Source organism: Armigeres subalbatus, chromosome 3, assembly GCF_024139115.2.
Source record: "Armigeres subalbatus isolate Guangzhou_Male chromosome 3, GZ_Asu_2, whole genome shotgun sequence".
Lineage (NCBI taxonomy): Eukaryota > Metazoa > Arthropoda > Insecta > Diptera > Culicidae > Armigeres > Armigeres subalbatus.
In genome coordinates this window covers 175085185-175098802 of record NC_085141.1, presented here as the reverse complement: position 1 = coordinate 175098802, position 13618 = coordinate 175085185, and the positions used below count along the sequence as shown (strand labels likewise).

At 38.8% G+C, this 13618-nt stretch overlaps 2 protein-coding genes across 2 annotated transcripts; both read right to left on the bottom strand.

Moving 5' to 3' along the window:
• Positions 1-305: 305 nt before the first annotated feature.
• On the bottom strand, positions 306-2437 carry LOC134227525 (probable cytochrome P450 28a5). The gene is made up of 3 exons (XM_062709080.1): positions 2118-2437; positions 1813-2059; positions 306-1742 (listed from the first exon to the last, which is right to left on the bottom strand). The coding sequence occupies exons 1-3, from the start codon at positions 2300-2302 to the stop codon at positions 675-677; spliced, it is 1500 nt and encodes a 499-aa protein (XP_062565064.1). The 5' UTR covers positions 2303-2437; the 3' UTR covers positions 306-674.
• Positions 2438-9211: 6774 nt separating this feature from the next.
• On the bottom strand, positions 9212-11080 carry LOC134226441 (probable cytochrome P450 28a5). Its single transcript, XM_062707213.1, has 3 exons — positions 10725-11080; positions 10412-10658; positions 9212-10351 (listed from the first exon to the last, which is right to left on the bottom strand). Exons 1-3 carry the CDS (start codon positions 10907-10909, stop codon positions 9284-9286), a joined length of 1500 nt encoding a protein of 499 aa, XP_062563197.1. The 5' UTR covers positions 10910-11080; the 3' UTR covers positions 9212-9283.
• Positions 11081-13618: the final 2538 nt, after the last annotated feature.

Genomic DNA, 13618 nt, shown 5'->3' with positions numbered 1-13618 from the left:
TTATTTCTGTAACATTTCCCCTAAGAAGCCCAACAATAATTAATCTTGCACAGCAAAAAGTATTGAAAATTCAACGACATGTAAAAACGCAGCTACTCTCAACCAACGAATAAACATTGGAGCGCAGTTTGAATTTATTTCGATTTAAAATAGCAGTACAATTTGATTGAATATTCCGTTTATTTGCATGTTCCAAATATGTGCATGAAAATACATTTAAAATCACAACATATTTTTATCTGTGTGTATGTTATATGTAACTCAGAAAAAGGTGTTCTTTCGAATGAATTAAAAAACAAACATGTTTTACAAAATTGAAAAACCCAATTGTGTCGTGATTTAGTTCCCCAGTTTTTTATTAGTCAGTAAAGTATATTTGATAACATGCATAAACAAATGATAAGTAAAAAATTGTTATTAGTAGGTATTGTCAAAAAATATTTACAAAATTATTTGTATTTTTCGTTGTTGTAGGTGCCGTATACAATAATGGGAATAACTGTAATAATCATACATTCGAATATCGTCGGCTCTATTTGCTAACATGCATGCTTACCAACGCAACAAAATACAAAAATAAGAGACAAGTGCAAGTTATCCTTTTAATTTAAATAGGATGATTAGGCGTATTGCAAATCTCCAGAACAGTAACCCTATTATACCAAGAAATTATTTTACTTTGAAACTGGCTCAAAATCTAACCAAATGCCACCTAATGGCGCGGTAAGGAATTGTTTTGGGTCCAGCTGTAAGGGTTCCTTCGTTTTGGGGTTGACCGTGATTTCGAAATTCGTAACCAACTCATACAGACACCGCTTAACCTGCATACGGGCAAAACGCATTCCCAGGCATTGACGAGGTCCATCTCCGAACGGAATGAAACAGCCCTTCTCACGATATGGACTAGTTCCCCCCGTTTCCGGACTGAATCGATCGGGATTGAAGGTCAGTGGATCATCATAGTACTCCGGATCACGATGCAACGACCAGATGCTAATAATAGCACAGATTTCTTCTCCGATGGAAATATTTCGATCTCCCGTTAGCGGTAGCTCCATCGGCTCTGTACATTTTTTAGACATAAAACCTGCTGGTGGCCACATTCGAAGGCCTTCATTAACGACCTGATCCAGGTAAGCATGTTCAAGCAGAGAATCATAAGATACTGCTTCTCCTTCGGTCTTGACATTGGATAGTTCCTCTCTCAACCGTTTTTGAACTCCAGAGTTCTTCGCAATTTCATACAACATAAAGGAAATTGCAACGCTTGATGTTTCGAACCCATCGATGAAGAAAGTTACTCCGTGCGCAGCCATATCTAGTTCGGATATTTCCTTCTTTTTCCTCAAACTGATAAGGTAGTCCAGATAATCAGCTCGCTTTGTACTACTTGTATCACGATGTTGGATGGCTTCAATCATCAAATTGGTGAAAAAAGATTCCAACGATTTAGGAATAACACTTATGTTCAGAATTTTTGACAATTTAGGGAAAGTGGAAATAAATATAATAACCAGAAATGAAGAAAATGATTGGTCTATGAGTTTTCGCCCTTTTTCGCGTATTTCAGGGTTTTCACCGGTGAATGACTGTGCATCACAAGCAAAAATGCAACTCGAAACAACATCGGTAGTAAACTTTGCCGATAGCTCCTTTGTATCCATGATTGATCCACGGTTCTGTTTCAAATAGTTGGTCATTCTGGAGCACACGTCCTCAATTAATGGGAAAAGCGCCTTTATCTGAAAACATTATAAATAGATTTTCTCAATAGCGATGAAACCGATCGACATGGTATGTTCAATATCTCACTCGAGACGTAGTAAACGCGGGTGTGATTTCGGCGCGTTTTGCTTTCCACTCATCGCCGTTCAGCAAGAATGGGTTACGCCCCAATAACGGATCGTTATCTTTGCTTGTCATGTCACTGAATTCATTGTCATGAAAACTCTTGAAATTTTTCATCAGAACATCTTTAGCCAGCTCCGATGATGTGATCAAAATTCTCGGCGTTCGTGTGCTGAATACACCGACAAAATTGTACTTTACTTTGTATTCTCTGCAAGACACATTTGCGTATTAATCATATAGATTCGATGCGAAATTACAATGCTCACCGGTAAATATCGTCCATCTCATCTACAATCGGCCGCTTCATCAGTAGAAACGAAGGGAAGTTTCCAAGGCCGAGTACTGGGTTTGGGCCGGGAACATCTCGTTTCCTCCAGTAATTATAGTTCCATGTGACGTAGAGATAAATGGCTGCAACTGCCGATACGATTAAGGTGATGGTTAAAAACATTTTTATCTGAGTTTAATCTGTGAGGTGCGAGCTCTCCACGGAAGCTAACAGACTACGACTGATGTAGGTTGTGCGAGCGCGAGAATTATACCTTCCGCGGTGGCGCCTCGAATACTTGCACAAAATATGAATGAACTGGGAATATCAATGGTAGTCGTATACAGCGCGAATGGTGTTGCACTGGACAATGTCATATGAATTTGCAAGCAATTATCGATATACAATCATATGTTCGCATATATAAACAACAATACCAGTTTACATGGAGTACCAACAAAAGATATTTTTTATTCAAAAAGCAGCTTAATTAAATTACCGAAAGCCGCTGCTATGCGTACCTTTCTGCATAAATGCTACCAATTATTTTTTGTAGAAAATATTAATTTAAGCTTTTTCATTCGATTTTAAGGACGGCTACGCAGTCTTGAAATACTGAAACAAGATGTATATTTATTCGACGTTTCGACACGGGATGGTATCTTCATCAGAGGAAAAATACAGTATTTTTTGCCTTTCTCGTACAACAAAGTTGTACCGAAAGGCTCTATGATCACTCCAAAAACAAACTTGTGTGTATGCAACAGGTTCCATTCGACGGGTAATCTTGTCCTATTGTTTGCTATTGATAATTGGCCAGATCGGACTAGTCATCAGAAGTTATGGCCAAAATACTATTTGTTATGCCCAAAACACGCTAAAAATTACTCATTTAAATTTTTCTAGTATGCACGAGAAAGGCACCAACAGCACTAGGTGGATTCATCCGGGTTTTTGCCTAATGAAGACACCATCCCCGTGTCGAAACGTCGGATAAATATACATCTTGTTTCAATAATTCAAGACTGCGTAGCCGTCCTTTAAATCGAAATAAAAATATACAGTCGATTTCACAATAATTCTTTTAAGCAAATTCACTGTTGGATAGAGTACATAGATGCTGAAAGCGGTGAGCCAGCCATTTACGAGGGTATCCGATTGCATTCTCCATTAGACTTTTATTAATTAGATTTCTTTTAAGTATGATTTTCTTTATATATCATCAGTATCTCAATTCTATCTTTATTTTGAAATTAAAAAATATTGCCCTACACAGTTAAAAATTCTGAAAATTACATTTCATGGAAATATTTGAACGCATATTTTTGTGTTCAATAACCTCTATTTTTACCACAAACTTTTTCTTGTATGCAATATTGAATACAAGCTCCATAGTAACGACGACCTGTAATTTTAAAAAGTGATGGAAAAATGAGTCGAATCGAACGGAGCCTTTTTGTTACATCATATATGCTGTAACATTTTTATACTGTGTACACATGATTACAAATCCTATGTTGCTGTGCGTTTCTTCACCATTCAAACACCTCAACTGATGAATCGTGATCCGGTGCTGATCAAGATCGTACTCATAGAAGGCTTTCGCTATCTTGTGGTATTCGCCTTTTCCGATGCGCCGATGAACAATCTAACGCAAACAAGAGTCATTCAATAATGAGGTCACAGGTTTTCGGGAGGAAGGGTATCAGACTATGTGACAGTACATATACTAGATACACAAAAAGCGTTTACAGAGGAGGAGGAGGAGTCTAGAAATCTCAAAAAATAGTGGACGTCATATTTGAATCTTGGGGGAAACTCGTTCAGCTTATCCGGAGAAAGGCAAAGAAAACGACGAGGGGAAACTACACATCAAATGTTCTAGCCTCGTTCCAGCCATTTTATTTACTGGAATAACTGATTATTGAAAAAAATACAGTAATACAGTTAATCAATTTACGGGATGCCAGTCAGCAAATTCACATTTGCCGGAAACCAGTAATGAATTATTGGCAGTGGCTGGTTTTCTACTCGCCGCTGCCACATCCAGGCGCTATTGTATATGCGCAAAATAGCCAGCATGAGTTAACCGCCAGAAATTTGTATGGTGAAAGGCATCTAACGCGGGTTTTCTCGAAAACAGAAACTTTTCATGAAAAACTATTTGGTACCGGTTATGTAGGAAGGTGTCTGTTACTACGCATACCAAATATTTTTTCGATGAAGGTGCTTAATTTTGAGAAATCAGACCTTAGATGCCTTTCGCCATACTGATTTCAGAAAGTTAACTCTAGTGCCGCTGTAAGCACGCTCAAAGCAGGCGATTCATTACAATGAATCGCCTGCTTTGAGCGTGCTTACAGCGGCACACTAGGAGTTAACTTTGGGAAATCAGTATGGCGAAAGGCATCTAAGGTTCGATTTCTCAAAATGCAGCACCTTTATCGAAAAAATATTTGGTAGGCGTAGTAGCGGACACCTTCTTACATAACCGATACCAAACAGTTTTTCATCAAAAGTTCCTAATTTTGAGAAAACCCGCATTAGATGTCTTTCGCCATACAAATTTCATGCGGTTAACTCTTGCTGGCTATTTTGCGCATATACTATAGCGCCTAGATGTGCCAGCGGCGGGTAGAAAATCAGCCACTGCCAATAATTCATTCGTTGGAAATCAGCAAACTAATTACTGGACAGCAATCAAACTTATTGCTGAACGTATAATGAAACGTACACACGGTTAAGCAGTTTGACCAACATTGACTCCACATCTCGTTTATTCAAACATCCATCATGTTTTACCAACAGCGGCACGAACAATCAATTTATTCGACCAACAATATTACACATGAACGACCGATGCGCCGACCAACAAATGCTCAAACATGTTCGGCGAACCTTGGCTCCGCCCCCGACAACTCAAACCAAAATCAAAAACTATTTTAATTTTTTCCAACCGAGCAAACAATTTTTCAAACAAATTTTTTCCAAACAAAGCAGCAACCAAAGCGTTTTCTTGGGGGCGGAGTCAATGTTGGTCAAACTGCTTGACCGTGTGTACGTTCCATAACAGCTACTCACTGTTTGCAAAAAGACGATCAGCGATTAACATCTGTCAGAATATAACGTCAAGTGGCTCAGTTGATTGCCAGTTAGAAAGTAAACCGTGGCAGTCATGATCAATCAAGTTCCACCTGCTGAATTAAAAGAAAATTAAACGATTTTTGAAATTATTCGCACAATGTTGTATTTCCAAGTATTTTCTAACATTATGGAAAACGATACTGAAGACTGAAAACATGTGTTTGAGGAGAAGAACATGTATGAAATATGCGAAAAACTGCCTATCGATGGGAATCGCCTGCACAACTCCCAATACGACGGGTGCTCTACCACTATGCTACGGAAAACTTAATGCTACCCTCATTAAGTTACCCTATACACAGGATTTTGTTTTTACACGATTTTTTTCGCTCGTATTTTTGATCGTGTGACTTCAATTTGCCACCAAACTCTTTGCAACATGTTTCAAAAAAATCCAGAATAAATCAAAGAAAAATCACATGATAATTAATATACGTTAAACATTTAGGATGAGTGGAAAATTGAGAAAATGTAAATCGTGTAAAAACAGAATCCAGTGTATAGAAACAAATGCATACCCACAATCGTAAAATCATGTCAGTTCATGAAATTATGATTGTAATTAGGGGTCGTTCAAAAATGATGTCAGATGTTTTAGGGAGGGGGGGTTTAGATTTTGTGACAGTATATTAGGTATACAAAAAAGCGTGACAGAGGGGTAAGGGGGGGTCTAGAAGTCTAAAAAGTAGTGGACGTCATATTTGATTCGCCCCTTATACTTCGAACACTCCCTTCCAAAGAAGTAAGACCGGCTGAGAGGTAGCAAGCCGAGCTCTCACTCAGTGTACTCGAGTTCAAGACCCCTGTTGAACTTTTTTTAATTTTTCTATCTTAACATCCAAATGAAATAAAATCATGGTTTATATTCATGGTATATTTTCATTACAGGTCAGACTCGATTATCCGGAGTATCGTTTTTTTTTTCTCCGGATAATCAAATAATCAAATCTGCAATAAAATACGAAAAACCTATGATTTATTTTATTTGCAGTGGTGTAGTCAGGAATTATTCAGGAAAAAACCCTGATCCCTAATCCACCTATCGGTGACTTTCTGGTGTTTTATGGAAAAATAGTATTTTTACCTTAACTGTCGAGTCCGGCCAAGTTTAAATATGAAATGATAAGACACGAGGATTTTCCATTAAATACAGCCAGTTGCAAGCAAATTGGATAAGGATAAGTGCCAAAAAATGAGTTAGATTTTGTGCATTCAAACTCATAGATAGCACCCCAATTTGCCGACCATAGATGATCGGTATATCTCTGAGCCATCCAAAATATGTTTGTTTTTGGAGCGAACATATAGCCTTTCGGTACATTTCGTATCCGAAAGTGACAAAAAGAGAAACGGACTTCCATGGAAAACTTCCTGAAGCGAGAAGTTTGTGGACATGTTCTAGAGAAAATAATTGATTCAAGCCAAATTTCATTATACAAAACAAGCCCTTCTCACAACCTAGATACGTTCCATATTAGATTACTGAAATTAGGAGAAATAAAGTTTAAAAAAATCGAAAAAAAATATACTCCGGATAATCGAGTCTAAAATTCCGGATAATCGAACCCCGAATAATCGAGTCCGACCTGTACATGAAATCACGATGGATTCATGAAATCATGAATTATTTTCTCATTTCCGGGAACGGATTTTTACCCGTACGGCCGTGTAGCGGTAATGTGATCAATACGGCCCTAATCATTTTTTCGCACCATTTTCCATACACAATCTTCTCCTCAGCTGTTAGTGGCAGCTCCATCGATTCTGTACATTTCTTTGATATGGAACCTCCGGTTGGCCACAGTCGTAGGCTTTCGTTACTGCTCCCGACTTGGTGCACGCTTAAAATCAATAACACAGAGATGTTTTTGCATCACACAAAACGGACCTAATGCGGAACATCCCCTAGATGAGCGACAGTTACACAGGCACAAAAATGCCTCGTACGGTCGTGATAACGGTCCTTTTCAACATGTAAACGTTTGTACAGATTCCTTGTTTCATGAGGAACCAAATAGAATGAAAATATTGAAATCCAAGCTTCAATAAAACCACACGAGCTATTTTTGTGGCTGTGTAACTATCGCTCATCTAGGGGATGTTCCGCATTAGGTCCGTTTTGTGTGATGCAAACACATCTCTGTGTTATTGATTTTAAGCGTGTGGTAGCTTTCCAAGGTTCCTCTCTCAATCGAGTTTGCACTTCAACATTTTTGGCTATTTCATATAACATGAACGTAATGGCTACACTTGATGTTTCGATAGCATAATTCAGATAGCTTTTTCTTACTTCTCAAAGTGATAAGATAGTCCAGAAGTCCAGATAATCAGCGCGATGTGTGCCACTTGCAAATGCTCTTAGCAAAATGCATTGCACTGGGATGTGGCCTTTATGACCTGTTTACATATTTGCTTATTCTAGCGGACAATGCTCTATCCGACATTACTAGCGTTATATTAGCATAATTTAAATGCTTATTAGCTAGGACAATTCCTATTTTCATTGTGCTAGTATTGTCGGATAATGCGTAGCTCGCTAGATCTAGTAGCCATAATGCCATAATGCCATAATGACCATAACTTAATAATTAACGCATTGTTGTTTGTTTGGTATTGATGGACAATCTTACGGATGCTTTGAAAGATTTCCAAATCGTTAGATTTGGGTGAAAATGCTTTTTTTCCAGATTAATAATAAATAAAGAATATTGGATTGTAATAGACCAGTGCATGATGACGTAGGTTGACAGTTCACAGAGTTTGTTTACAGGGACTTAGTCTCTGGAGCAGCTTCCGGAAAAACTGTTTGGCGATCAATAAGGAATATTGATGTCTGCTGTGATTGATTTATGGTAGGACTTAAAACATATCTCTAGAATAATCGGATCAAAACGATTTTGAACGAAAATTACGGATTTTTATTTCCAGCTGATCGATTTTAATTCTAACACCTTGTAAACAAGCTCTGTGAACTGTCAGATAATAGAGGTTAAGTCAAGATCTTGCATTGGTCTATGATAATATTCGTTCATAAATGTGATACAAAAGATTCTTCTCCCTCTTATTGGCTTTACATCACCCAGTGGGACAGTGCCGCCGCGCAGCTTAGTGTTCATTTAGCACTTCCACAGTTATTACTGGTTTCTAAGCTAAGTTACCATTTTTGCATTCGTATAACATGAAGCTAACACGATGATACTTTTATGCCCAGGGAAATGGAGACAATTTCCAAACCGAAAATTGCCTAGACCGGCTCCGTTAATTGAACCCAGCCACCCTCATCATGGTCTTGTTTTGTAGCCGCGCATCTCACCGCACGGCTAAGGAGGGCCCTCAACAAAAGATTATATGAGTGACTTGATGAGGGAGGCCATTTGCCCCGTGGCACAGTGGCGGGCCATCATAGAAATCCCGGACAGAACCTGAGCTTGCGTTCAAAACTTCACCACAGAGTAATTTTGAAACGTTGAATTAATTTTGAGGTTAAAATGGTTATCCGACATATTTTATGTTATCCAACAGCATCCGCAAGCTCAAGCCCTAGGATCTAGAACAAAGACAGCGTCCTCATTCTAATATTGCACCACTCAAATTCCCGCTTTGGTGCAGTTATGCGCAATTCATCACCGGAAAGTAGACAAAGAAAAGATTCTAATACATAATTACCACATCTTTTCGAATCTTTCTCAAAAGCTTAGCAAAATTTCATTTTCCCATACATATTTGTTCGGGAAACATTTTAGGGGATGAACTTCAACAAGACACCAAAAATTAAATTTACAAGCAACAATAAAACCAGCTTGGAACCAGCTCATTCAATCTAGGTATATGTTAAATTAATAAAATATGCGCTTCACGAAAATCACGAAAAAAAATTTCCCTACCATGCATCGACCAATATCCAGCTGACAAAAGCAATGTAATTTTATCTGGATAAGTTTGATAAGATAAATGGAAAGTATGAATATGTTTATTTAATCTCTGTGCCATTGTCATGAAAACCTAAAGAACACAAATTTCTCATTTTAATATTGGTTCAAAATTCAACCAGATACCACCCAATGGCAAGGTGAGGAACTGCTTTGGATCCAGTTGCAGAGGTTCCTTCGTTTTTTCGTTAACCGTAATGTTGAAATTTTTCACCGTCTCGTACAAACAACGTTTGACCTGCATACGAGCAAACCGCATTCCCAAGCACTGACGAGGTCCATCACCAAACGGAATGAAGCAACCCTTTTCACGATACGGACTTGTTCCTCCGGTTTCCGGGCTGAAGCGATCGGGATTGAAAGTCAATGGATCATCAAAGTACTCCGGATCACGATGCATCGACCAAATGTTAATGATGGCGCATATTTCCTTTCCAATCGAAACACTTTGATTAGCTGTTAGTGGCAGCTCCATCGGATCTGTACATTTCTTTGATATGAAAGCTGCTGGTGGCCACAGTCGTAGACTTTCGTTAATAACCTGTTCAAGGTATGGGAGTTCAAGCAGGACGTCATACGATACTGCTCCCGACTTGGTGGTAGCTTTCAAAAGTTCCTCTCTCAATCGATTTTGCACTTCAACATTTTTGGCTATTTCATACAACATGAACGTAATGGCTACACTTGATGTTTCGAATCCATCGATGAAGAATGTCACTCCATGGGCTGCCATATCTAATTCAGATAGCTCCTTCTTACTTCTCAAAGTGATAAGATAGTCCAGATAATCAGCGCGATTTGTGCCACTTGCATCGCGGTGTCGAATAGCGTCTTTCATCAAATCAGTGAAGAATTTTTCCACAGATTTCGAAATAAAACTTATATTCAGCATTTTTGCAATTGAAGGCAAATTAGACACAAGCAATATGGTTAAAAACGAGAACAGCGATTGTTCCATTAGCTTTCGACCATTTTCACGTATATCGGGTTTTTCACTAGTAAACGATTGAGCATCACAAGCAAAAATACAGCTGGAAACAACGTCGGTTGTGAATTTGGCCGACAGCTCTTTTGTGTCCATAGCAGTTCCGCGATTTTGCACCAAATACTTGGTCATTCTGGAGCACACATCCTCTATCAATGGGAAAAGTGCCTTCATCTGTGAATTTATAAATAGAATTATTCAAATATTGACGAAATGTGGCATCCACATTATTACTCGAGACGTAGTAAACGCAGGCGTGATTTCGGAGCGTTTTGCTTTCCACTCTTCACCGCTCAGCATGAATGGATTACGACCGAACAGAGGATCGATGTCTTTGTTTGTCATCTCACCAAATTCGTTATCATGGAAGTTTTTGAAATTTTTCAAGAGGATATCTTTAGCCAGCTCCGGCGACGTGATCATGATCCGTGGTTGTCTACTGCTGAACACACCCACAAAGTTGTACTTCGATTTGTATTCTCTGCAAGACGAATTTGCATATAAATATATTAAGTGAATGATTGCATTTTGTCTTTTCAGTACTCACTGATAAATGTCATCCATTTCCTCCGCCACGGGTCGTTTCATCAGAAAGAACGATGGGAAGCTCCCTAATCCGGGCAATGGACTTGGGCCAGGAACATCTCGTTTTTTCCAATAGTTGTAGTTCCATGTCAAGTACAGATAGACGGCCGTAACTGCCGACACAATTAATGTGATCGTTACAAGCATTTTCCCAGTTTCAGTATGGGACCACGTCTTCGGTAAAGCAGCCAAATTGATACTGATGGAAGTTACGCGAGCGCGAGAATAATATTCGTCAATGTTATCTTCTGGTGCGCTTCGCACTCTTACACACAATCTCAATTAATGGCAATTTTATTTATTTTTTTATTTACTTCTCATCGCGATGGTGTGCAATGAAGTTCAGCTCTGGGCAAAACACTCGAAACAACTTATCGAGAATATTGAAATAAGAATTCAAAAGTACACGTTTAATGTGCTGGTGTGCTGCAAATGCTTTTTAGCAAAATGCATTTTACTGGGATGTGGCCTATCCGACAATACTAGCGCGAAATTAGCATAATGTAAACACTATTAGCGGATGACAATTCCTTTTTACATTATGCTAATTTTGCGTTAGTATTATCGGATAGTGCATTGTCCGCTAGAACTAGCGTATATGTTAACGAGCCATTAGATCCATTCTAGACAAACATTTGAAAAGGGCGTAACGGCCAAAATTTATTCCTTCTGATTCTTTGTATACATATATAGCTGCATATGTGGACGAATAATCAGAAGGAATAAATTTTGGCTGTAACGCCCTTTTGAAATGTTGGTCTAGCATTAAAAAAATTAGTTGACACCACAAAAAAAAAATCACAGAAAAAAACGAAGAAAAATCAGATAGCATTCAAAGTTTTGTGGAAATTATGATAGACCGAGCGAATGCGCAAAAACGTAAAAAACGACCCCCCTTATCTCGTACAGCAGAGTTCCAGTAAACGATCATAAGTTCATCTGAGCCAGTTCAAACGTTCTATTAATTAGATTAGTTTGTAGTAGAGAATAATCAAAAACTACATTCAATTGATTCTAATAAGATAGTCTTGATAGCTCCATAGTCTATAACGACGAAATTTTTGTACATTCTCTATGACTCCTTCTAATACAGTCTCCCGAACGTCCGAACACGGAATTCTTCTTGAGAGTGGCGCCTGTTCATGTTCGAGAAAAATGCATTATTCTGGCAGTTGCTGTGGAAATTAGCGCTAAGCTGTAAAATTTTGACGTAGGGCCACGTCTGTCTTACCTATATTGTACATTTTGCGATTGAAAAAATCACAGACCGCCACGTCAATATCTTAGTCGTTTCTCGACGAATTTTCAATATTTTTGGACCATTCGATCAAGGATGAGTCATCGCTTCATTGTTTCATATTGTTCTCAAAATACAGATTTTCAACTATTTATTAAGGTGACACGGGAAGCACTCCTTAGCGATGCGGTAAAACGCGCGGCTACAAAGCAAGACCATGCTGAGGGTGGCTGGGTTCGATTCCCGGTGCCGGTCTAGGCAATTTTCGCATTGGAAATTGTCTCGACTTCCCTGGGCATAAAAGTATCATGGTGCTAGCCTCATGATATACGAATGCAAAAATGGTAACCTGGCTAAGAAACCTCGCAGTTAATGACTGTGGAAGTGCTTTATGAACACTAAGCTGCGAGGCGGCTCTGTCCAGTGTGGGGATGTAATGCCAATAAGAAGATGAAGTAGAAGAGAAGCACTAACAATCATCAAATCGTCATCATTCTCATCATTGAATGCTTAACTTAGTATCACCGGCGCATGCTTACTCGCAATCTACATGCTGATACATTTACAGTTACATCAAACAACTGAAAACCGAAATACGCCGCTCCAAAGTTGCGAGGTGATAATGCGAGACGAAAGATAGGGAAAATAACTCGGTATTATTTAGTTTAGTTTAGTTTAGTAGTTATAGTTTAGAAATAGTAAAACAATCATCAACCACATCATCATCACAGACATCAAAATCAAGCAACTTGCGGGTTTGGATCCAATCCTCAGTTCAAACAAGATTTCACGCAAAGCGGACGCAGCGGGCACACACGGCAGCACGAAGGCGCTGCGCTGGTAAACAGTTCCAATGGAAAACCATCGCATTGGTGGTGGCGCCTGTAGGGATCCCGCGCCACCAGTCAGTGACGATGCTGAAAATGCATTCCCAATGGTGGCTTCTTAGCGAAAAGTCATCGAGTGGGTGTCAGACAATAACAGCACAATGGGAAATTTCAACGCAAGGACCAGCATTTTCTGAACAGGAAGGGTTGATTGCAAAAATTTACTGTTTCGGTGACATCGACGTGGTAGCTTATTTGCTGTTAGTGATTCCATCCATTTGAACAAATTTATTGCATCATCTCCCTCCGACGCGTGCTTGTGATTCTGCTACCAAAGGGCAACTTTCTGTCGTCGCCAAACGATTAAGTTTTGCACTTTCAAGAAAATTCATCTCGGATTAACCTTTTTTGTATAAAATGGTCGTCCGGAAAAAAATTCATTTCCAATGACTAAAAAAAACCAAAGAATCTTGTCAGAAAATTTCACTTTCCGCCATCTTAATGGAAAAATTCGTTTGGCTGCTTTAGTGTTTGAAATAGCGCATAATTAAAAATAAATGATCTTTTCGGAATGGTCGCTGTCGTTTAAACGGATAAATTCGAAACTTTAGCCAAAAAATAGTCTGTTTGTCTATACAAAATATGTCTGTACAAAATATGATAAAGAACTGATAAGCATAAATGGAATCACTGCTTATCATATGCCCAGAGTCAATCAGCAAACACCTCACGTCCCGAACAACGCCTTCTGAACCCAATCTGATAAGGTACGTTAGCCACAGTAGTACAAAT

Bases quoted from the DNA above. Each gene is read 5' to 3' on its own strand.
- LOC134227525 (XM_062709080.1), bottom strand. From the start codon at position 2,302: ATGTTTTTAACCATCACCTTAATCGTATCGGCAGTTGCAGCCATTTAT. The intron at 2,060-2,117 runs GTGAGCATTGTA...TGTGTCTTGCAG, and splicing joins GAGATGGACGATATTTACCG to AGAATACAAAGTAAAGTACA. The intron at 1,743-1,812 runs GTGAGATATTGA...TAATGTTTTCAG, and splicing joins CCGCGTTTACTACGTCTCGA to ATAAAGGCGCTTTTCCCATT.
- LOC134226441 (XM_062707213.1), bottom strand. From the start codon at position 10,909: ATGCTTGTAACGATCACATTAATTGTGTCGGCAGTTACGGCCGTCTAT. The intron at 10,659-10,724 runs GTGAGTACTGAA...TTCGTCTTGCAG, and splicing joins GAAATGGATGACATTTATCA to AGAATACAAATCGAAGTACA. The intron at 10,352-10,411 runs GTAATAATGTGG...ATAAATTCACAG, and splicing joins CTGCGTTTACTACGTCTCGA to ATGAAGGCACTTTTCCCATT.